At 45.6% G+C, this 24,433-nt stretch overlaps 1 protein-coding gene across 3 annotated transcripts; it reads left to right on the top strand.

Moving 5' to 3' along the window:
• Nucleotides 1–1,087: 1,087 nt before the first annotated feature.
• On the top strand, nt 1,088–23,453 carry LOC113160187 (nucleosome-remodeling factor subunit BPTF-like). 3 transcript variants are annotated; one of them, XM_026357295.1, is made up of 32 exons: nt 1,088–1,820; nt 3,509–4,331; nt 5,291–5,511; nt 6,473–6,658; nt 6,751–6,936; nt 8,335–8,526; nt 8,617–8,702; nt 8,806–9,158; nt 9,732–9,863; nt 10,027–10,156; nt 10,569–10,704; nt 10,790–11,053; nt 11,139–12,723; nt 13,023–13,147; nt 13,241–13,369; nt 13,878–14,028; nt 14,113–14,236; nt 14,340–14,583; nt 15,038–15,205; nt 15,529–15,665; nt 15,751–15,862; nt 15,952–16,172; nt 16,263–17,415; nt 17,507–18,915; nt 19,012–19,094; nt 19,177–19,402; nt 19,487–20,001; nt 20,079–20,261; nt 20,352–20,544; nt 20,712–20,796; nt 20,892–21,078; nt 21,858–23,453. In XM_026357295.1, the coding sequence occupies exons 1-32, from the start codon at nt 1,310–1,312 to the stop codon at nt 21,871–21,873; spliced, it is 10,266 nt and encodes a 3,421-aa protein (XP_026213080.1). In that variant the 5' UTR covers nt 1,088–1,309; the 3' UTR covers nt 21,874–23,453. The 3 variants fall into 3 exon arrangements, with proteins under 3 accessions (XP_026213080.1, XP_026213070.1, XP_026213088.1); XM_026357285.1 differs by having other exon boundaries at nt 10,787–11,053; XM_026357303.1 differs by lacking the exon at nt 15,038–15,205 and having other exon boundaries at nt 10,787–11,053.
• The last annotated feature ends 980 nt before the right edge of the window (nt 23,454–24,433 follow it).

Genomic DNA, 24,433 nt, shown 5'->3' with positions numbered 1-24,433 from the left:
CCTACTCCAGTAGTCAATAGTGAACAGCATCATAATTATTGGAGATGATTTGATAGTAACTAACTCTCCTGCCTTTAACTTTTCCTACTATTTGCTCTATTTCCAACCTAAAGAACAAACTTCTATAATCTGCGGTGCAGAAAAACAGGAAGCGGATTAAAACTGAAACTGAACAAAGACTAATAAGAAAAACATGTTTCTGTGATTTACAACAAGAAACTAACTGTGAACAGGCAAAGTAAAGGTGCAAGTATTTCACTGCTAAAAGAAGTACTGAAGATACAGTAAGTACATACTGTGATACTATAAACAGGTGATATAATGAATAAATGATTTTTTTAGGGTCCAGTTTTAGGAAAACTGTTCTGCTATAATAATAATCTATATCTATAATCTATCTCTAATATAATAATACACCAGCACATGCTGTAATATCACACATGATCATTACAAGTGAACACTTCCATCTAGTGGACATCACAAACTGAAACCACTCTGCAGGTAAAACATTAATTAAAAATGATCCATTGTGAAACATAATATTGTGTATTAGTATTTTCTCACAGCCATAAGAAATATCACTTGAATTATAAAGTACGTGCTACATTAAGTACACGAGCAGAGAAAGAAGAAACAGATTTAATGATGGAAAATGAAAATAATATTAAAAGCTCTCATTATACAGGATGATCCCATTTAGTAATGTGATCTTTTACTGTGTTGAACTGTTATTACTCTATTACATTTTACTTTATGGAGATTTTATTCCATTAAAGAGTCGCAGGACGTGTTTATGTTGAATTGATTGACATGTGCTGCATTACTCTAATGTATGGATGCAGCAGTTGTAGTAATGTTGCAGCTGGTACAGCTGATTCACCCACTTATTATTATTCTTAGTATTATTATTAATATTATTATTATTATTATTATTATTATTATTATTATTATTATTATTCTTCTTCTTATTATTCTTATTATTATTATTATTAATCATCTGTAAACACTCGTGTCTGTTCGGTGAAGACTCGCTCCTGGAGCTGTGACACCACGTGACTCGGCGCTGAGGCCCCGCTGCCTGCGGCCACAGAGGCGGAGAAGAAGAAAGATGGCGGCTCTGGGCGAACCCGAACGGGACGCCGGGCTAACGTTTTGAGCTTTCACACCCGACACACACCGGCGCTCCGCGGGCTTCCTGCACCGTCCGAACCCCCCGCGGTCCAGCTTCGCGGCGGTACCGCTCTCGCTCGCGTCGGTGCCGGCTACACAAACGCAAACATTGGGATCGTAACATAATAGATTGTCGCCTATGATGAGAGGGAAGAGGGGCAGGCCGCCCAAACCGCTACCGGCCGAGGAGCCGTCTCCGGCGGCGGCCCGGGGCTTGAGACCGAGGAGGAACCTGAAGCCCAGGTTGCGGGACAGCGGGGACGAGGAGAGCCCCGCACGGGAGAGCCCCAAGTCCAGCAGAAAAAGAAAAGGGGGGTCCGGCACGTCAACGCGGGGCAGGGGACGAGGCAGAGGTGGCGGCGGTGGAAGAGGAGGCAGAGGCGGCAGAGGGGGTCGTGGAGGGAGGCGGACGCCTGCGTCCAAAGCGGTGGTGTACGACGACCACGAGAGCGAGGAGGAGGACGATGCTGTCAGCCTGAGGTCCGAGGAGGACGAGTTCGTGGAGGAGGAACCCCAGTCCGAAGAGGACGAGGCCCTCAAAGACGACTCGGACTGCCTGGAAGATGATGCGCTGGACGAGGAGGACGATGGAGGCAGCTACTGCACGGAGAGCAGCTTTCGGAGCCAGAGCACCCACGCCAGCACTCCGGGTAAATAAGCACCGGGACCGGGGGGGTCGACCGCAGGGACAGGCTGGAAAACGGAGCCCGACATCCCGCTCATGCTGCTGGTGGTGTCGGTGTAGGAAGCGGAGAGGTTATTGTTCAAAATGGAGACACAGGCCGCGGTCCGTCGGTAGTGCTCCGGCAGGTGGACCGGGTCGGCAGCGGTATCAGCGGTTTACCTGCCGTGTGAAACACACCTGTGAACAGGTCTCACCTGTTTTAGTCATTTCTCAGAATTCGATCATTTAAAATCGAACTTTGTTCCAATTAAGTCAGAAACTTAGCTGCTAGCGTGCTAACGTTAACGTTAGCCTGCAAAATTAGCTCCTGCTACCCGCTGTCATCCTGAAGACACCGAGGATGCTGCCTCGTTAGTTAACTGTAACTTTATTTACATCTAAAATCAACACTCAGTGCCTCTTAATTCAATATGAATTGTCATTAATTAATTTAAGCTTAAGACAGAAGTTAAGAGAAAAGACCAACTAGCTAACTAACTTAGCTTGGCTAGCATGGCTGTCATGTTGTCACTTTGCAAACTTCAACTTAGTAAACTTTAATTAATCACTCAGAAACTCATCAGAAATGACAACTGGAAGTGTCTCCTCCAACAAACAGGAGGGTTAATGTGTGGTTTCACTATTATTCACGTCATTAGCAGCAGTACAGCTGATGTTTTCCCTTATTCTGCAGGATGAAGCAGCCTCATCTAGCTAATAATGACACCGGCCATGTGTGCAGAGCCGGTGTCCGTCCGGGGTAGTGCACTTCAGAGTTTACCAAACTTCTTACGTTACCTTTTAGTTTATTTTCTTTTATTCACTTTTCTTGCTTTGGTAAGATAACTGTGTTTTTACAACTTAATATAAACATAATTCCCTTTTATTCACAGGTGTGTTGGAGTTGATAGGTAAACAGAAGTTGAGGTCTATAGAAACTTGATGTTGACATCAATATGATCATCTCTAGTATTTAGACTAAAGCCCACATCTGAGATAATGTGTTTTAAAGATCGTGGGATTCAAAAGTTTGGAGATAATCTGAAAATGTGAGGATTTAGAAATGTAAAATGTAGAAACACGGCGTTGTGAAGGTTCCTGCATGTTAGAAATCAAAGTGAATCAAAATTGTGTCACTGACCGAGTTAACACCTTTAAAAAAAGGTGCCTCGACTTTTATGACTTTTCTTTGAGGCACACCTTCAGGTGACACTTGAATCAGCCTGAAGTTGCTTTTCTGCCTCTCAGTGAAAAAAGCCTGATTTGTTAACCTGATGATGAGGATGGGCTCATTTCCGGTGCTTGGTCCTGCTTTGTGTAAAACCGATCCAGTTTATACGAAGCATGTTGAGGCCACACATGGCTCTAAACATGGCAAAGTTTGCTTTGCTTAGAGCAAAAGTTTCACTTCTGATACTTTCACTTGATTCTGATACTTGTTTCCTACTATCACAGTGTTGCTTAGTCAGTAATGTTCTGGAAACCTGAGCCAGAACCATTTTTATGACGAGTGAATAATGGCTCAAGGTTGATTTACACAGTCACCTCTGATGAGTCCATTAAATTCACCTGAGAGTCATCTGGTCTGAGACCTTCGGGACCTTACTGTGTACTTAATGTTTATGTCCACTGCTGAATCCTTCTGGAATTACTAATATCATCTTTATCCTACAGGGAAGAAAAAAGTACGGGCTCCCCGACCTCGCACTCCCATTCTTGAGGAGAAGGAGATTCCTCCGCTCGAGCTTCCAGACACCTCAGAGGATCTCCTGGTGCCTAACGAGGAGCTGCTCAACGCCACCTCCATCTATGAGGTGCTGCGGAACTTCAGCACGGTGCTGCGTCTCTCCCCCTTCCGCTTTGAGGACTTCTGTGCGGCGCTGGTGGGCCAGGAGCAGTGCACTTTAATAGCAGAGACGCATATTTCCCTATTGAAGGCCATCTTACGTGAGGAGGAGTCCTCCAACACTACCTTTGGCCCCGCTGACCTCAAGGACAGTGTCAACTCCACTCTGTACTTTATTGATGGCATGACGTGGCCTGAGGTTTTGCGGGCGTACTGTGAGAGCGACCAGGAGTACCATCACGTCCTGCCATACCAGGAGGTGGATGACTACCCCTATGGCCCTCTTGAGAGTAAGATCAAGGTGCTACAGTTCTTGGTGGACCAGTTTCTCACCACCAACATCGCCCGTGAGGAGCTGATGTCCGATGGCACTATGCAGTATGACGACCACTGCCGTGTGTGTCACCGCCTGGGTGACCTGCTGTGCTGTGAGACCTGCTCCGCCGTGTACCACCTGGAGTGTGTGAAACCCCCACTGGAGGAGGTCCCAGAGGACGAGTGGCAGTGTGAGGTTTGTGTGGCACACAAGGTGCCTGGTGTGACAGACTGTGTGATGGAGACGCAGAAGAACAGACCCTACATCCGGCAGGAGCCGATTGGATACGACCGCCACCAGAGGAAATACTGGTTTCTAAACAGGAGAATTATAGTGTAAGTTGCTGCTGCTGCACGGAAATTACCTTTAACTTGGTGCAAACAGGTAGCTTTAGGTCCTACATGTCGTTTATATACAGCTACAGTGGTTTCTGTATTTATCAGTTTGAGCTGAAGCAGTCAACACAGTGATGAGGCTGCATGAATGTAGCTATTCAGTGTCATCCTTATAAACCATCGTCTCATAAGTTTGTGTTGTAAAACCAAATACACAAAACAATTGAAAGCTAGTTGAATATGGTTTCTTTAAAGGTCATCTCCCACTCACAGCGCCGTCTCTACGAGGTGTGTGCTATTTAAGGTTTAGTCTTTAAACATAAAGGGATGGCTGAGATTATACGGAGGCATTAGGGAATACGTTGGACAACATGTTTGCGTTTGCTGTTCCAGCCTAAAATATGGAACAGCTTGTAAAACTGAAAGTCACCAGGAATCCATTCAGCCCACAGGAGGCTACACTACTCCATGAATTCAGTCATTTGTTTGACTAGAGATTATAGATGAGACGAGTCCTTTATCTTTACTGGCAGTGAGACTGTTCCCGAATGCTTCCTCACCCCCAAAACTTATGATCTGTGTGAGCGTGGCCTTCTCAAATGAGACATTCCTCTCACTGTCATGCAGTATTTGACAGATTCTTTTCACATCTTTGATTATGGGGGAAAGGGAACTGGATTTTTAAGCTAATCTGTTGTGCTCCCATAAAATATAAATGAGACACGGTCTATTAGGTGTCACAGTTTTGTCTTCCTCAGAGATCTGGTAACCTGTATCAGTCTGTATTAACCAATTTGCTGTTGCAGCTGAATGTTTGCAGGTCTCAGCATAGTGCAGTGAAAGTGATTAGATCAGTAACATGGTTTGTGTCACACAGTGTCTGTATAATCTCACTTTCATGATGTTGTTGGTCTGATAGTTAACCATCTAACTAAGAACCTGTCTTGTCACCTTCTCAGCGAGGAGGACGGGGAGCATGAGAAGAAAAAGATCTGGTACTACAGCACCAGGACTCAGCTGGAGGAGCTCATGGGTTGCCTTGATAAGGAGTACTGGGAGATGGATCTCTTTGCCACTCTGGAGGAGATGAAGGAAGAAGTGCAAGCTCACATGGACATCACAGAGGACCTCACTAATAAAGCGCGTGGAAACAATAAAGCCTACCTCACAGCTGTCAACGGTACGCATTCAATGCTGTTTTTAACCTTTAAAGTCATGCATCCTTCAGGTTACACTCTGTCAGCCCCAGATAACAGAGTCCCTCCCCTCAGGCAGCAGGGCTCCACTACGGTGACAGTTGAAATGTTTTCACGTTCTCTACAACAGTTTTCCCCCTCCACTTTCCTCCAAGGAGCCGAAGTGGTTGCGAGACTTTTGATTACTGTGCCACAGTTTCCGTTTGTGTTTGACAGGCTGTCTGATTCTGTAACAGTTTTCCTGTCCTTGTCACCAAACCCCCTGAATCGAGTTCTCAGAAAGACACCACGGTGCTGTGTTTTACTGGAGATCTGCCTCTGGCCTTCTGTCAAAAACTAGAGATCTGAATAGGTTTTCTGTGGACTACAGTGTGTGCAGCATGTTTTTCTAAAGTCATTGCTGTGCCATTTTCCCCACTATAAGTGATTTATGACCATTACTGCTGGTTTTCATTCGTTAAAAGCCCACTGCTGCAGCGCTCTGCTGCCTGCACCTTGCTTTTCATCATTTGAGGAGCTAAGAAAACTCTCTGGAGATGTAGGCCTTCTGAGAAGATAAAACCTGCCGTGCTTTTTGTCTGTGTTAATGGAAACAACCTTCTTTTGCTGGTATAATGAAGTTATAGAGTAATGTTGAAAGCTTTTAGTGAGTTCTGTTCTCAAAGCAAAGTTGATAGAATTATGAGGATTTGCTGCTTTTTATCATATGTGATGAATATTTGGTGGTTTTCGACTAATAATCGGATGAAACAAGGTCAATTTTCCTAAAATTAGATTATAAAGAATTACAGTATATCGCCTTTGCTTTGCACAGTGTGATTGTACCTTAGTATATTAAATCATAACCCTGTATCATGATATATACTGTGGGACCCAGACTTACAGAGATGAATATGCAATTGTTGTCTTTTATTCCTGAAAATGAATGTTCCCTTTTGTTTGTAGAACTTATGATGGAACACTTGAAGGTCAGACGTGAGGCACAGGAAACAAAGAGGCAACCAGAGGAAGCAAAGCAAGAAGCAGAAACGGGCTCCGGTAAGACGACAGAGGACACTACTGAGCTCACCCCGCAGCCCGACAGCAGAGAGCACAAAGATGGAGAGCATAAAGAAGACGTTAGCTCACCAGGTAAAGGGAACTGAAGTTTTCTGTAACCTGTAAAGTGTATAGAGAGTAAGGATGGGTTCTGATTGCTGGTTCCATTTTGCTGTGTTCTACAGCAGTAGCCACGGTTCCTCCGTCCACAGAGGAGAGCTGCGTGTCCGATCCTAACCCCGGCTCAGTTTCCCAGGACTCGGCTGCACCCAAAACAGAATCCCCAGAGTCAAACCAGGAAACACAAGCTGCTCAGTCTGGGAGCCAGGAGAGCGTGGAGACTGCTCCAGAGAGGAAGGGGGAAGGAAAAGGTAACTGCTCCTCTTCATCTGTCGACCTGTCTGTGTCCGACTACACTGATGGTTTTTGTGTACAGATTTTGTTGATGGTTCCAGAGCAGTTAGTTTTTTGTCTTTGTCCACACACATGAACCTAAATCCAGTTTGAAGGCCGGGTTTGGAGATGAGCAGCACCGGAGGTTTGTTTTTGGATAAGTGAGTGCACCTGAACACCAAGACTTCAGTTAAAACGAATTAATTCATTCTAAACCACTCTTGGCACATTCTCCATGTAATGGGGCGGATTGTAGGTTGTTCGGTGCTTTGAGTTTATCTGCTCCCTCTGAAATTGCATCACTAACATCAACTCTCCTCGACACGTTTCTTCTTTTACCTCCGCCACGTCTGCAACATTTAGATATTTCATTTTCCAGGCTTCTCTCTGACAGATCTGTGCCCGTTCTCTTGGGGTTTTAGCACCATATGTTGCTGTGCTGCTCTCGCTTTGTTCTGCCAGTTTGTGTTTATTGTGTCAACTGCCTGCAGTTAATGGAACATTTGTACTTTCCCCTTCTGTTTTACATCGCTTCAGTCAGGCTGGCTTGTCTCTGACCATTTTATGATTGCTGGTCAAGACTGTCTCTGTCTCTCTGTGCTTCCATAAATGATGTGGCCAATAAGTCGATTATGTTCATTTGAATGGTTGTTCCTCATTTCTACCGGAAAAATACTGGAGGTTCACAGGTTCTTTTCTTTGTCTCCATTAAACCTCTCATTAGATAGTGAGAAGACTTTTTCTCCTTTCGTATTAATGATCCTTGTTGACATCTTGTCTTTTTTTTCCTCTAGTAGCTAAAAATTGGATTTAGTTTTTTCTCGTATCCTGTGCTCACGGTCTTGAAAAGCACACTTTTGGCACTGCTGCAGACGGCTTTCCTGGCAACAGCAGCTACCACGCCATGCCCACCACAACCAGCTCCTTATTCTCAAGTCAATTTATTGGGTGGGTTCCTGTTGCTCAGACAAAAGGCTCTCTGCCTGGTAGCCCCACCTGCTACCTCGTCAACAAAGAGCTGCATATATATGCAGAACTCTCTCCCGTTACGGCTCAAAAGGCAGAGCTGGTCTCTTAATTTGCCTTTGCAGAATGTTTACAGCATTTTCTGTCCAAGATGGGCTTGGATTTCTAGGCCTAACTAGACTGATGACTGCACAGCCAACATTGAAGACACTGAACAAGCCACACAATGAATTTTCTAATTACGGAGTTTGGAATTTTGCCAATCTCATGTACAGGTGTCATTTCTTTGGTGTTTGCACATCTGCCTTCTTCTTATAGCATGTTGCTCGTAATAAAGGCTTTTCAGTTCCACTCCTAGCAACACTTGGTTTTACACCTATTCACATTCATTTTTCCCGTGTTTTCTTTAGATGAAAATGACAAAGCAGACTCTAGCAGTGAAGTCACACACTCTGACAACTTGCAGCCGCAAACCAAAGATGAGCCGCAGCAGCAGTCGTCTCAGCCGGAGGAGAGTAGTGTCAGCGGCGTGGAGAAACTGGAGCCACCAGACCTTGCTGATCGCTCCTCTCGGTCATCTTTCACCAGCCAGGACGGGACAGGTAAACACTGTTCAACAAGTAAATTGAATCAATGTTGTTGTTTTGTTTTTTTTGTTGCACTGATGGTGTCATCTGCTCTCTGAACAACAGAGGATTATATTGAAAGGGTCAAGACAGATCGAGGGAGAGCAGCAGGACAGGAGCCGAATAACCAAACACCAAGAGGCAGCAAAGAGGTGAGCATGGCTGTGGTTTTGGACACGGGAGTTTATTGGCCACAAGATGAGCTCCTCCTTAAAAATCAGTTTTTATTTTTATTTCTCCCCTCTCATGTTTCAGTCGTCTCCTGCTCGCTCCGATTGTGAGTCTTTGCGCCTCAGCTTCTTGAAAAGGGACCTGAAAGTGAATCTGAACAGCTTGTTCAAACTGGGTCAGGAGGGCAAATACAGGGTCTACCACAACCAGTACAGCACCAATGTCCTGGCCCTCAACAAGCATCAGCACCGGGAGGATCACGACAAGAGACGCCACCTGTCCCACAAGTTCAGCCTGACAACGGCGTCCGAGTTCAAATGGAACGGCTCCATCTATGGATCGCGGAGCCTGACTGTCTCCACCCTGCGTCTCACCATCATACAGTTGGAAAACAATGTGCCTGGGCCGTTTATGCATCCTAACTGGGCATCACACAGGTACAGCTCAGATCAGGTTGTGAGGAGGGCAGCTGAACAGAGATGCACAGCTCTTACACTGTGTTTGTGCATGAATTATGGAGTACGCGTATATGAATGGAAAAGAAATTTCCTCTGACTTTATTAAAACGTCTCGCTGCATCTAGCTTGTGCAGATGATTTTATCTGTACAATCCTGGCACAGATTTATTCCTTCAAACAGTTCCAGGCTTTTCCCGGAGCTTACATCTTGAAGATTGCATGAATCCATCAGGCCGTGCAGTAAAACTGAAATGTGGTTTTGATCTCAGATCAGTTAGTTTAACATCAGCTGCTGTCGGTCACACTCTTGGATGTATTTTCTCCAGCAGCATGCACATCTCCAGAGATGTTTTAAAATTGTGCACAGCTGTCATGTGGAGGAGTTTTTCAGATAAAGGCAGAGAAGAAGGCGAAGGCTGAGAGTATACAAACATAAGTCGTTGTGGTTCTTTTTAAAATATGAGGAAACTTTTCCACTAAATATGATTTGAAGGTTTGCATAAGATGGATTTGTTTTATCTGTTAATTTTTTTTTTTGTCTCTGTTTTGTAGGACCAATTGGAACAAAGCCGTGCAGATGTGCAGCAAGGCCAGGGAATTTGCTTTGGCCTTGGCCATACTGGAGTGTGCCATCAAACCTGTGGTCATGCTGCCAGTGTGGAAGGAGTCTCTTGGACACACAAGGTAACAGAAGAACAAAACAAGCTGCGTGGCTGGATTGAAGCAATCACAGCAGTGAATCAGGAGTATACCTTGTTGACCAATTGAGCTGCAGACTCAATGATACTCTGATTGAATTGTGATTTTTATTGCTGGTAGTCTACAGTGATTGTCTTTTTTGCTTCAGGCTACATCGCATGACGTCCATGGAACGCGAGGAGAAAGAGAAGGTGAAAAAGCGCGAGAAAAAACTGGAGGATGAGGAGACGCTGCAGCAGGCCACCTGGGTGAAGTACACCATCCCCATCAAACACCAGGTAAAACAGCTCTGCCATGTAGTGTCATGCAACTCACAGCTGGGGTTTTACAGCACGCATGACCAACAGAGGACCGATTCTGAGTTCAGTTTGGTACAGAGAATTTTAATTCCCAGTGAGAACCAGACGCAATACGAATGGTAAATCGGCGTCACGAGTCGTTGATAGTGTCAAAAAAAGACACGTGTACATTGATATTTACATTTTCTATCGGATTGTTGGCTGTTTGATTGATGCATCAGTCGAGATCAATGAATCGTTGCAGCTCACACCTCGGGTGGGTCATCAGTCATCTAGTGTGTTGACTGTTGACTGCAGTAGTTCTCAGTGCATGAATGTCGTCTAATGTGACAGTAGTTCTTCATCATAATGCTTCATTACTTGTGTGCGTCACCTGTGTTTTTCTCTCTAGGTGTGGAAGCAGAAAGGGGAGGAGTACAGAGTGACTGGTTATGGTGGTTGGAGCTGGCTCAGTAAGACTCGTGTTCCACGTTTTGTTCCAAAACTACCAGGAAACACTAACGTGAACTACCGCAAAGAACTGGAGGGTAGGAACTGATTTCCCCATGGTACTGATTTTATTTTCTTCTGCTGTGTTTGGCTCATAAACAACTTTTTCCTCTGTCATAGCAGCTATGAGCAAAGAGAATTCAGCAGCTTGCACCAAAACACAGACAAAGTTGATGGAAACAGAGAAGCAAAACACAGAGGATGAGGAGAAGAAGCAAGCATCATCTCAGAGCACGTCACCAGAGGAGGGACAGACATCAACAGAAGAAGAAAAACCCACAAAGGAAGAGCAGGAAACGAATGGACGTATGGACAAAGAGAAAATAGAAGATGAAAAAATGGAGGTTGAATCCTGCCCAGAAACTTCTACTTCAACTGAGGAGAAAGGTAAATGTTAGAAGTGGTATCAAGACAAAGATATCTTTTGGATTTTCTTTGATGCAGTTTAACAGATACATATTTCAATTCTCAGTTGCAGATAAAGTCGAAAGCAAAGCTTCGCCCTCGTCTACTGTGCAGCCTGTGAAAGAAGAACCAGTCCTCAAAGCTGAACAACATAAAAATGAGGAGACGGCGCCATCAAAGCCCTACTATGATGTTGTGAATGTCAGCGAGGGTTTCCAGCTGCGGACAGCTTATAAGAGGAAGGTAAAGCCCTCCAAGCTCGATGGGCTCTTGGAGCGCCGGGTAAAACAGTTCACCTTGGAGGAGAAGCAGAGGCTGGAGAGGATGAGACAGGCGGCCCTGGGGTCCAAAATGGCCGCCACGAAGCCTAATTCAGCAGTTAAAACTGAAGGATCCACAGCAGGCAAACAGCAGGCCGCTGTGACCCCGTGTGTTAAAGCAGAAGAGAAGGAAGGAAGCATCCAAGTAAAAGACCATGTGGTTAAAAAACTGGACTTTGAGCAGGAGGCAAAAACAGACATCAAATTAGAGTCCACAACACCCAACCACGGCAAAGACACAGAAGTAAACGCTGTGGAGGGGAACAGTGGGGAGACCGTAGTCCACAAGGAGGTGAATGGGGGACCTGTGGCTGGCTCTGAGCTCAGCAGTAAAAACAACTGTATATCAGAGGCAATAGAAACCAAAGAAAAAACACAGAAGCCAGAAGTCGCTCGGATGGGAGAGAACGCCAAGAAGCGTGGGTATGACGAGATGGAGCAAAGCAGCGCACAGAGCGATGCGGAGGGCCTGGAAGTAGACCAAAGCAAGACCAGTCCTGTGCAGGTGAATGGGGAAACGCCTGCAGACTCAAACATCAATCAAGACCCAAGCAGCCGAGTTCAGGGCGAGCCTCAGAAAGAGCCCATCAGGTCTCTGATGAATGGAAACCTCTCTCAAAATGATGTGACAGATATGTGTCGTTCACCTCCCCTGAAAATCTCCAAATTAGACAACCACGTGTTAGAGGAAGGCGACTGTGACAAGAAGAATGAGGACACGGCCAGAGACGGTGAGGGGACAGCGGCTGCAAAACTTCCGTCCTCAAGCCCCTCTAGCATGAATAGTAATAATGTCGACAGCTGCAGTAGTAGTAAAGGTTTGAAGACATCCATCACCTCTAACAGCACCAACACAGAGTCTCAGAATGTCCCCACAACTAATATGTCCAGCAGCATTAGTAAACCTGATGTGACGCCTCAAGCATCAAGCAGCACAGGCTCCTCTTCTACTATCCAGCCAGGCTCCGTTTCCCCCGGGGCAGTCATCTCCCAGAAACCCAAACCTGTCACAGACACCAAGACGAGCACCTCTGGCTCAAATCCAGCGAACTCCATGACCATCAGTAAAGAGTATTCCACCAGAGACCGAGTCAGCCTCCTCAGGTTCTCCAAATCCAAGAAGGCGCGCTCAGGCACGGCTCTGCCGTCCTACCGCAAATTTGTTACCAAGAGCAGCAAGAAAAGCATCTTTGTGCTGCCGAACGATGACCTGAAGCGGCTGGCGAGGAGAGCAGGCATCAGAGAGGTGCCCATCTTCAATTACAACGCTAAGCCAGCCCAGGATATATGGCCCTACCCTTCACCCCGGCCCACGTTTGGGATCACATGGAGGTGGGTAGCACATTAGGAACTGTGCTGTATTATTATTTTGACTCTGTTCATATTGGCAGGAGTAGATTTCTAACAAAAACAGCAAAGGTCCCATTTACATTTTGATCAATTTAAACAAACTTTATCCCCTCATGAAGGAGGATTTACTGCAGTCAGAGGGTGTGTGTCTGTGTTTGACTCGCTTCCTTTACCTAATAAAGTGACGGCTGGTTTATGATTACAAATGCAGCAAGTTAAATGTTTAAATGTGTATGTGACCACAGTTGCTGCTGTTGGACTGATGTTTTCTGACTGTTTAGGTACCGGCTCCAGACTGTGAAGTCGCTGGCAGGGGTCAGTCTGATGCTGAGGCTGCTGTGGGCCTGCCTAAGATGGGACGACATGGCTGTGAAGCCCTCTGCTGCTGTGGGCACAACTCGGAAAGGTGAGAAAATCACAGTGCCTCTTCACATTACGTTGTATGTCTGTTCAAAACATGCAGCTTCACTTGATTCATATATTTGATTCTGATCCAAAGAAACCACAGACACTGATATCACCACAACGGAGATAATCAAGCGCAGAGATGTGGGGCCGTACGGGATCCGCTCAGAATACTGCATCAGGAAGATCATCTGTCCCCTGGGAAACAGAGACGCTCCTAAAGGTAGGAGATAAAGACTGTACAGAATATTTAAAAGGGATTTTAGTGTGAAAAGATGCTTTTAGGGGCTTTGATGATGTGCCATCATCGTCACATATCCAACACGAAAAATATACTCACTGTTAACATACAGAAAGAAAAACTGCTCATCAGCATAAAGTCCTGTTCAAGGTGTGTATGGATGTATTTATACTACTTGAATGGTCAGTAACAGAACATGTAGGTTAAATAGGTTATTTCACACACATGGGCACAATTCATTCACAATCTTTCACACTCTTAAACTAGTGCGAGCTGCCCTGATTACTGCAGGAGCTCAGATGTAGGTCAGAGGCCTAAGTGTATCTGGTTTTCAAAACCTCACAAGTGTTTGATGTGGTTGAAGGCAGCGAAACATCTTGTTTCAGTACTTTGAAGAGCTTCCTTCACTGAGTCGATTTCTAAAAGGTGCCCTCACAAAAACAGCCAGTGGAGAAGTTTGACGAGGAAAATGTTTTCTTTCTATGAACAGAAACCCCGACTCCACAGAGGAAAGGCCTGCGCTCCAGTGCCCTGAGGCCCAAGAAGCAGGAGCCAGCCAAGCTGACCGGGCCTGTCGCGGTGGAGACCTGGGTGGCTGAAGAGGACCTGGAACTGTGGGAGATCAGGGCCTTTGCAGAAAGGTGAGAAACAGAGAAGGTCTCCTGGTGTTATTATACTGAGTATCACTGAATCCTCAAAGACGTTATGTTTGTTTGATGTTGCAGGGTGGAGAGGGATAAGGCACAAGGTTTGGATCCCTCCAAGACGGGCAGCACCCTGAAGACGGTGGAGGACGTGAAGGCACATTTGGAGAATCAGCTGAGACAGGCCAGACTCGCTGCACAGCAGGTGGGAGCACTGTTACTTGGACTCTTGGTGTTCAGTGGAGCTCCAGTACACCGGGACGTCTCCAAAGTCCTTATACTCAAAACTATGTTTTTTTTTGGTTTAGAAGCGTCTGGAGCTGCAGAGACCGAGTACAACTGCCACCACTCCCACAACAACCATCACCACCACCTCAGCCAGCGCTCCGTGCACGCCACTGTCCACAGGCCAGAGGATGGGTCAGGTCACATCTGGAACCAAGATGGTCCTCGCATCAAAACTGGGCTCTCCAGTTTCCTTCCAACAAGACAAGAACTTCCAGCAGTCGTTTGCTTCCTGGGTCAAGCAGGGTCAGAACAACAACAGCTCAGGTAAGAAGACGGAGGATGAGGAGTAGTAGCTCATCGTAAGCTCATCTGAAATCCTCTATGGAACTGTCTTGTGCCTTTTCATCCATCTTTCTGTTGGAGCCCTGCAAACAAGAGTCTTTTAGTTTTTTACTTTTTTTTTTTTTTTCTTTTTTTTTAATCGTCGTTGAGTCACCACATCGGTGTGTAAAGAGTCTGTTTTTTTTTTTTTTTTGGTCCCTTGTCCACTTCACTAAATGTGATTTGTGTGCTAAATATGACTTGGCGGCTCGTGGTGTCCACTCGCAGTCTTTTCAAACTAGATTTTCTTTACACTATAAAGCACAAACCGATAAGAGTTTGAAAATTCAGCCCCTTTGTTGACTCGGCTCTCCAGTGGACACCACAGCTGCACACTGGCTGTTGTGGTGGCCGTTGTGGTTACGCGTGACTGCAGGTGGCATGGTGTGTCTTGCAGCCTCCACCAGCTCGGTGGCCTCTGTGGCTACCAGCATCACCACCTCCGAGCAAACCTTCCAGATTGCTGGCAGCCCAGTTACTGTCGCTGGCCAGGTCCTCACTGCCAAGCTGCCGCTCCCCGCTAACAGCAAGATTGTCACGCTCAACATGCCCACTACTCAAGGAGGTAGGGAGCACGAGTGTCATCCATTTCCGCTGGTTTGTGCCAAAATGGATGAAAAAGTGTCGTATGAGAGGAAACAATCTGCCTTGGGATGAAGGATTGACACTGAGAATGGATGCTGCCAGTGTGTCTTTTTGTTTTTTATTATTCTTGAATGGAGGTGATTCTATGAGCTGCTTGGTTTTAAACCAGTTCTGAGTTGTGTTACTTCTACTACATACTGCTGTTGTTTTCCTGCACACAGTGCATGCCCTCCTGCTTCTGTATTGCTGCATGTACTCGACTGAATCGACTTCTCTCCTTAAATAATCGTTCTTTTTGGACAGGTGTAGTCCAGCAGAAAGTTTTGGGCATTTTCCCCTCCGGTCCTCCTGCGAACCTGAGGACATACAGCACACTACATCCTACAACTGGCAACATCAACCTCAGAGCCACCACCTCTGCCTCAACTACTCAGCAACAGGTTTTTTATCTTTCGTCCTTTTATTTACTTGCATGACAGGAGAAATTTGAATTATGACGACTGATGATTTTCCTGTTTTCTCTAGGCCACTACAGCAGGAGGTCAGCTGCAGCCTGGCACTACGATAAGCCAGTCACCTACTTTTTCTACCTCTGTGGGCACAGCAATGGTCAGAGGTCCAGCGTTGGTTCAACAAGGTCAGTGAGATCCGTCAGTGAAACGCATGCTGTGTCAGTCTTTGTGACCTAGAAAATAGAAATCCATCCTCCCTCTTCATCCCCTCCAGGTCAACCTCAGCAGGCTGTGGCCCAGGTAGGACGCGGGCTACCTGCAGTGGCGCCTGGTTCTACATCTGCACAGACAACTGCAGCTCCGTCACCATCACCTCATGCAGCCGCCACAGTTCCTGGACAGTCCCCTGTGGCAGCCCCCCAGGCCAACAGACCACAACAGGGTCAAGTCAAGCTCACCATGGCACAACTCATGCAGCTAACACAGGGCGCTCAGGTGTTTATATTATAACCTGTGTAAATTAGGTTTAGAATTATTATTTTGTTGTTGTTAAAACTAATACTCCTTTTGTCTGTAATGTTCCAGGGTGGAAACCCAGGTCTGACTGTAGTGATCCAGGGTCAGGGTCAGACCCAAGGCCAGCTGCAAATCATCCCACAAGGTGTAACGGTCATCCCTGGCCCTGGTCAGCAGCTAATGCAGGCAGCCATGCCCAACGGCCAGGTCCAGCGCTTCCTCTTCACCCCGATGCCTCCATCTTCATCAACTTCAGCACCCGCTACTGCAACCCCCACAAAACCCACTGTACCATCACCTCAGACCCCTCAAACCCAAATGTCAAGTCTAGCTCAAGTCAGAACCCCTGCCCAAGTCCAAACCACTCCCTCAGCCTTAGCTCAAACACAGGTGGCAGCTCCTGTACCGACACCAACACATGTTGTAGCCCCAGCCTCAACACAAATGCCGAGTTTGGGTCCGACCCCAGTCTCATTCCCAGTGCAAACTCAAGTTGCAGCACCTGTGCCTGCTCCAGCACAAGCTGCATCCCAGGCCTTGATGCAAACACCATCATCATCCGTCCCTGCACAATCACAAATATCCACCTCTGTGCCTGCCTTGCAAGTTGCAGCTCATGGTCCCTCACAGGTTTTATCCTCCACAACATCCACTCTCCCTGCACAACCCCAAATGGCGAGATCTGTGCCTGTCCCAGCACAAAACGCAGTCCCACCGGTGACCCACATTTTCACCTCAGCCCCGGCACAAAGCCAAGTCCCAGCCATGGTCCAAACCCAGGTCTCCACCCTAACTCCTGCCTCATTCCCCACACAAACCCAAACTACAGTGTCGCTGCCTGTGACGGGTCAAGTTGTACCTCAATCCCAGGTTCAGACACACACCTTCAGTTCTGTCCCAGGCCTAACCTCGGCCCCTGCCCCAGCTTTATCTCCCATCTCGGTTAAATCTCCAACCCAAGTCGCTGCTACTGCTGCTGCCACAGCAGCTGCTGCTAACTCCACCCAAATCCAGGCTTCTGCCTCTCTTCCCTCTACTGTCCCAGTTCCTACCCCAGCTCTTGCTCCTGTCGTAGCTGTTGTGTCCTCTCAGATTGCTGTCCCATCCCCAGCCAAAGCTCTGACCCAAATCCAAGCCGCATCTCCGGTTCCTCTTCACGCTGCTGTGGCTAATGCTGTTGTCACACCAGTCACAGCCACCTCTACAACACCCTCAGTGCCAGGTAAAGAATGCAGCCGTCTTGTTTTTGTAGCTGGTCTGTACACATCTGATCAAGACGGTTTTATTTAACACGTTTCCTTTTCCTGTTGTAGCTCTCACGGAGCAGAAGGCAGCTCAGCCCCAGGTCTGGACTCCGGCTGCATCTCAAGCTCAGACTCCAGTTCAGCCGGCTCAGCAGGCTGCAGCTCCCATTCAGGCGCCTGCTCTGGTCACTGTGCCGTCTGCCCCTGCATTGGTCTCCACACATTCTCCTGTTACCCCCCTGCCTCAGTCATCTCTGCCCCCTCAGTCCCAAGCCCGGGTCCAGCACCCTACTGTTGTCTCCATGCAGCAAGTTTCACAAATACCGGTCTCAGCAGTTCAGGTTCATATGAAGGATTTACCGGTGTCTTCTGTTGTTACTGCTGTGAGACCCCCCCAGCCTCAGCTACAGCCCCAAACCAGCACTCAACTCCAACCACAGCCTCAAACCCAAATCCGTGCACAGATTCAGGTCCAGCCCTTCGGTCAAGTCCAACAAATTCAGGCTCCAGCTCATCTCCAGTCCCAAGCACAAGCCCAAATCCACCCGCAGGTCCGAGTTCAGTTTCAGCCACGGCCTCAAGTTCAGCCTCAATCACAGCAAATGCCCCAAGCTCAAGTACAGCCCCTCACTCAAATCCAACCTCAGGTGCAGTTTCAGTCCCAAAACCAAACCTTGCCCCAGGCCCAGCTCCAATCAAGGGTCCAACCTCAGTACCATCCGCAGGTACAAGCTGCATTTCAGGCACAGTCACAACCCCAGACTCAGCAACAGGCCCAGGTCCAGGCTCAACCCCAAGTTCAGTCTCAGGCCCAAACTCAGCTCCAAACACAGATCCATCCCCAGGTTCAGGTGCAGTTCCAGCAACAGAGCCAGATTCAAACTCAGGCCCCACAACAACCCCAGGTCCAGAATCAAGTCCAAACCCAGCCCCAGTTCCAAGTCCAGTCACCGCAGCAGACCCAGGTTCAGCAACAGCTTCAGGTCCAACCACAAATTCAAGCTAAACTCCAAGTCCAGTTCCAGCCTCAGAACCAAACCCAAGTTCAAGCACAGCCCCAGCTTCAGGTCCAGTCTCCAATCAGGCACCAGCTCATCACTGTTCCAGGCCTCCAGCAGCCAGTCCAGCTGCTTTCAGCCCTGCCGGCCCACGTTGCAGCCCAGATCCAAGCCCAGATCCAGGCCCAGACACAACAGCAGGGAGGCACCGTCCCCCAGCAGATCAAACTGCAGCTGCCTATCCAGATCCAGCAGACAGGGGGGCCAATTCAGACCCACCAGATCCAAAACATGGTGACAATACAGGCGCCAGTGAATGTCCAGGAGCAGCTTCAGAGGATGCAGCAGCAGCAGCAGCAGCAGCAGCAGCAGCAGCAGCAACAACCTCCACCAAAGAAGAAGAAACACCATGAGGCTAAAAGGGAACAGAGGGAGCAGAATCTGCAGACTGTGAGTCCTGGGGACGGCACCCAAAAACAGGTGGGACTCAGAAAACCAGTGATTCATAATGATTCAGTTGCTAAAGCATCTACATACTGTAAGTGTTAACAGACTTATAATTATGATTGTTGTCAGGGGGGAGTGAAGCAGAACGCGACAGCAGAGCAGCTCAAACAGAGGAAGACCCTGGCTGCAGCCGAGCGAGAGGAGAACCAGAGGTCTGGATCCCGGTCAGATAATGATACATGATGTTGGTGTGTTTTCGTTGGCGTTGAACCTAACACCGGCTCCTGTCTTTAGAATGATCGTGTGCAACCAGGTGATGAAGTTCATCCTCGACAAGATTGAGAAGGACGAGAAGCAGGCAGCTAAGAAGAGAAAGAAGGAGGAGGTGGTGGAGCAGAAACGCTCCAAGCAGAACGCCACCAAGCTGACGGCGCTGCTGTACAAGCACAAAGAACAGCTGAAGGCTGAGATCCTGAAGAAGAGGGCTCTGCTGGACAAGGAACTGCAGCTGCAAGTGCAGGTCAGTGCACATTCCCAGTAACTTCACCTCATTCTGTTTTAGGTTTAGGTGCCAAAAGTTCCACTGCACGTCTTTTCTTCTCAGGAGGAGCTGAGGCGGGACATAGCCAGGCTACAGAAGGAAAAGGAGAAGGCGCGAGCTGCTATCGCCCAGGCTGCTGCAGCAACAGTCAAGGCAGCTGCTTCTAACTCCTCCCATTCATCCCACTCCACACATTCCTCTCACAGCGCCCACACGGTGACCTCGTCTTCCTCATCCCATAAACGCAAGAGAGAAGAGGACAGAGACAAAGACAGAACCAGAGACCGGGACCGGCATCACGACAAGGACAAGAAACGGGACAGGGACAAGGACAGAGACCGACACAGAGACAGAGACAGAGACAAAGACCGAGATCGGGACCGAGACAGAGAGAAGGAGAGAGACAGGGACAGACACCGAGACAGAGACAAAGACAAAGACAGAGACCGGGAAAGGGACAAGGACAGAGATTCCAGCTCATTAAAACACAAGAAGAAGAAGCTTTCTTCTACCTCAAAGGATCACAAGAAGGACACCAAGTTGTACTGCGTCTGCAAAACCCCGTACGACGAGTCAAAGTAAGCTCCCTGTTGTTTGTACATTTCAACAGTCTCATGGTGGCACGACACAAACTGAACTGACCTTTTTCCCTCAGGTTTTACATCGGCTGCGACTTGTGCTCCAACTGGTTTCATGGCGCATGTGTTGGCATCACAGAGAAGGAGGCCAAGAAGCTGGAGGACTTTGTGTGTAATGACTGTAAACGTGGCCAGGAGGGCGGCGGCAGCAGCAGCGAGGAGCTGTACTGCATCTGTCAGACGCCGTACGACGAATCACAGTACGGCTCCTTAACAAGTAGACACATGTTGAATCGGCACAGTTTCTGGAAAATGCTCAGATGGGAAACATGATGAATTTTCTCCTGCAGGTTTTACATTGGCTGCGACCGCTGCCAGAACTGGTACCACGGGCGCTGTGTGGGCATCCTGCAGAGCGAGGCCAATCACATCGACGTGTACGTGTGTCCACAGTGTCAGTCGACAGAAGACGCCATGACCGTCCTCACGCCGCTCACTGACAAAGACTATGAGGGGTTGAAGAGAATATTACGCTCGTTACAGGTATGGAGCGGGTTAGGTCTTCACCTCAGACCTGGACCCAAAGCCCTTTTCAGACCAGCATTCCTCCCCATGAGTCTGACAGCATCTGAGCATTGACACTGTTGATGTGAGAAGTGTTCAGTGTAGTTGAGTTATTAATAATAAATATTTCTCTGTTAATTCAACAGACTCATAAGATGGCGTGGCCTTTTCTTGAACCAGTGGATCCACACGACGCACCTGATTATTATCGTGTGATCAAGGAGCCGATGGGTAAGATCATCAGCAGCTGCTTCTCAAACCGTGGAGCTCGTCTCTTTGCTGAAGGTTGTGAATGATGACAACATATGTCTCTGTTCCTCTTGTAGACTTCTCCACAATGGAAACCCGTCTGCAGAAGCGACATTACCACAAGCTCACAGAGTTCGTGGCCGACGTGACCAAAATCTTCGACAACTGCCGCTACTACAACCCCAACGACACGCCGTTCTTTCAGTGTGCCGAGGTGCTGGAAGCCTTCTTTGTACAGAAGCTTAAAGGTTTCAAAGCGAGCAGGTGAGGTGGAGCGCTCCTCTCAGGGTTCCCAGGTTTTTCCCTCCTATTCCACGCTTGTGTTTCTGTGCTGTGTTGCTCGTTATCGTGCCATTTGTTCTTTTTTCTTCTCTTAATTTAGCATTTATGTCTGCCATTCACTTTGTTTGGTATCGGCAGTGCTGGCATGTGTGTAGTAAAAGTATTTTGCAGTAGAATGTGCTTTACTTGTCTAATCTAGAGTTGACTTTAAAGGACAAGTCTGGTGAGTTGTTGTCCCACAAAACTCACCGGCTGTGTCCTTAATACCGTCATGTTTTTAACAGCTGTACTAAAACCAGCAGCTGACAAATAAGACATAATGCAGTGGTGGAAGAAGCAAGAACTCCCGTAAAAGTAGAAAACAAAGTCCTGCATTCATCATGTTACTTAGTATGAAGAATTAATGCACTCGTGTGCTGATTATGGTGTTTTGATGATTATTTGATTCATATGATATAATCTCTGATGTTGCAGCAGGTAACGGTGGAGCTGATTTTAGTCAGTGTGTTTACATCCACAATAATACATCAAAAATAATTATTATTAATTAATTACTCTCCACTACTGACTTTATGTCTGATGTCTTAACAGGTGCCATGTTACATCTGTAGTATCATGCATTTGTGTGTGTGTGTGTGTGTGTGTGTGTGTGTGTGTGTGTGTGTGTGTGTGTGTGTGTGTGTGTGTGTGTGTGTGTGTGTGTGTTCACCTTTGCTGCATGCCTTTTGATTTACGCCATCCCATTTTCTTCTTTCTTGCAGATTGTCAGATTCTTAAGTGGGCCAGTCTAGCTGGAGTCTGGACTGGATGCTGGGGTCTCTAGTAATAATGATACAGAAACATTCCTGTTTCAAAAAAAAAATTAATTTAATAAAGAAACAACCACAAACACCAAATGTGCTTTCACGTACATACCACCACTGTGATGTTTCCAGTTGTGATCACAGCATGTGGTAGCAGCAGCCATGTTGTGTTGACATGTTAATCATGTAATTGAGGGATGTGCTTTCTTCTCATCCTGAACTACGATATCGGCCTTTTTTCACCAATTCATCTGTTCTCAGTGGGTTTTAAATGCATTTTAGTTGTTAACTTGTATTTATTTTTTGTTCCCCTGAGTTGATTTGGATATGTTGACCTCACCAGCTACACAAGTCTATATGTAAAGCTGCATATTTTATTATAGAGAGGTATTTATGAGACGTTTTGTATGGACTTAGCTGGTTGCTGAATGAATGTACATATGTTTTATCATGTACAGCGGTTGTAAGATATCGGACTCTGTATTTGGATGTTTTAAATGATCATGAGACGACTCGTTTTAATGTTTTATGAGACTAAAATGTGATTCGAACAAAGAGCAGTTGGACCTCATCCTGTTCCTCATTTCACAAAGTCAGCCTGAGTTTGTAGCTGTGTGAGATTTCCTCAGTAATAAAGGCATTCCCTGTAAATTACACCAACATGGCTGCAGGATCCTCTGTCGACCCCTTTGCATCCTCTCTGTCTGTGTCTCTAAAGTAAACAAAATGTGAAGGGTCTCAACTTTCCCCTCTCTCCGCACTCTTTAGGTCTCATAACAACAAACTTCAGTCTTCTTCAGCCTCTTAGAAAGAAAGAAAAGGCGTCGCACATTGCTCGAACAAAAATGCACTTGCCGATAGTATGGCTTTTTCTGAACTGTAACTCTGTGACGGACTCTGCCTCTCCCCACGTTTGGGATCCGCTCCTCTCGACTGCCGGTGCAGCCTGCACTGCTGCTTTCTCAGTTTCAGCTCTAAGGGACCTTTTCTTGGACCGGTCTTCATCAGCGGGACTGTACTGAGGAGCCTAAGGCGTCTCAAAAGAAAGTTTACCTCGGAGAAAAGACTCTTAACAGAGCTCTCTTTCCATGGACTTTATATTTTTGATCTCAGTCTTTTTATTTTCTGTTTCTTGTTTTAAAAATCTCTCAGGCCATCCTCGTGGTCATCGTGTAGGAAGCTGATTACTGACATGCAATGGCTGAGTTTTACTGAGCATCTATCAAGAGTTTTGTGTTGAAATTCAGATATCATGGTGGAGCAACTTGTTTTCTCCCATTACCACTCATCGTTTGGTCTGAAGTGGCATGAAAGCCAGTTGTTAATATCTGGACACCAGTAGTCTGCTTGGTTGAACCTGTATAACCTACTGAAAGTACGGTAATAAGCTATTGTAAATGAAATGCTCTGCAGTAGTAACTGAGAACGATGAAACAATATTTGAAGGTTCCTACCTGTTTGTAAAAATTTGTCAGATTTCGACTTGTTTTCTTTTCCTTTTTTTGTATTACAGCTGAATAATAAATATTGATGTATATGGAGCTTAATAAAATAGAAAAGACTGATTTCTTCCGTCAGTTTGTGTAAAGAGCTGTAAAAGAACTATGAATAGAAGTTCCCACAAATAGTATTATTAAACAGGGTCAGAATAGATCACGTTAATAAAACACAGGCTACAGAATATCAGTGTATATCTTATATATTAATATCAGTGTATATCTTATATATTAATATCAGTGTATATCTTATATATTAATATCAGTGTATATCTTATATATTAATATCAGTGTATATCTTATATATTAATATCAGTGTATATCTTATATATTAATATCAGTGTATATCTTATATATTAATATCAGTGTATATCTTACATATTAATATCAGTGTATATCATATATTAATATCAGTGTATATCATATTAATATCAGTGTATATTTTATATATTAATATCAGTGTATATTATATTAATATCAGTGTATATTTTATATATTAATATCAGTGTATATCTTATATATTAATATCAGTGTATATTTTATATATTAATATCAGTGTATATCTTATATATTAATATCAGTGTATATTTTATATATTAATATCAGTGTATATTTTATATATTAATATCAGTGTATATCTTATATATTAATATCAGTGTATATCATATTAATATCAGTGTATATCTTATATATTAATATCAGTGTATATCATATTAATATCAGTGTATATTTTATATATTAATATCAGTGTATATCATATATTAATATCAGTGTATATCTTATATATTAATATCAGTGTATATCATATTAATATCAGTGTATATTTTATATTAATATCAGTGTATATATATATTAATATCAGTGTATATTTATATATTAATATCAGTGTATTTTATATATTAATATCAGTGTATATTTTATATATTAATATCAGTGTATATCTTATATATTAATATCAGTGTATATCATATTAATATCAGTGTATATTTTATATATTAATATCAGTGTGTATTTTATATATTAATATCAGTGTATATC

The sequence above is a fragment of the Anabas testudineus genome, chromosome 8 (genome assembly GCF_900324465.2).
Source record: "Anabas testudineus chromosome 8, fAnaTes1.2, whole genome shotgun sequence".
Taxonomy (NCBI): domain Eukaryota; kingdom Metazoa; phylum Chordata; class Actinopteri; order Anabantiformes; family Anabantidae; genus Anabas; species Anabas testudineus.
This window is presented reverse-complemented; position numbering and strand designations above follow the sequence as displayed.

Excerpts from the sequence above, each read along its gene's own strand:
- LOC113160187 (XM_026357285.1), top strand. The coding sequence starts at position 1,310 with ATGATGAGAGGGAAGAGGGGCAGGCCGCCCAAACCGCTACCGGCCGAG. Across the intron at positions 6,937-8,334 it reads GAGGAAGGGGGAAGGAAAAG|ATGAAAATGACAAAGCAGAC; the intron begins GTAACTGCTCCT and ends TGTTTTCTTTAG. Across the intron at positions 13,148-13,240 it reads TGTGGGCACAACTCGGAAAG|AAACCACAGACACTGATATC; the intron begins GTGAGAAAATCA and ends TCTGATCCAAAG.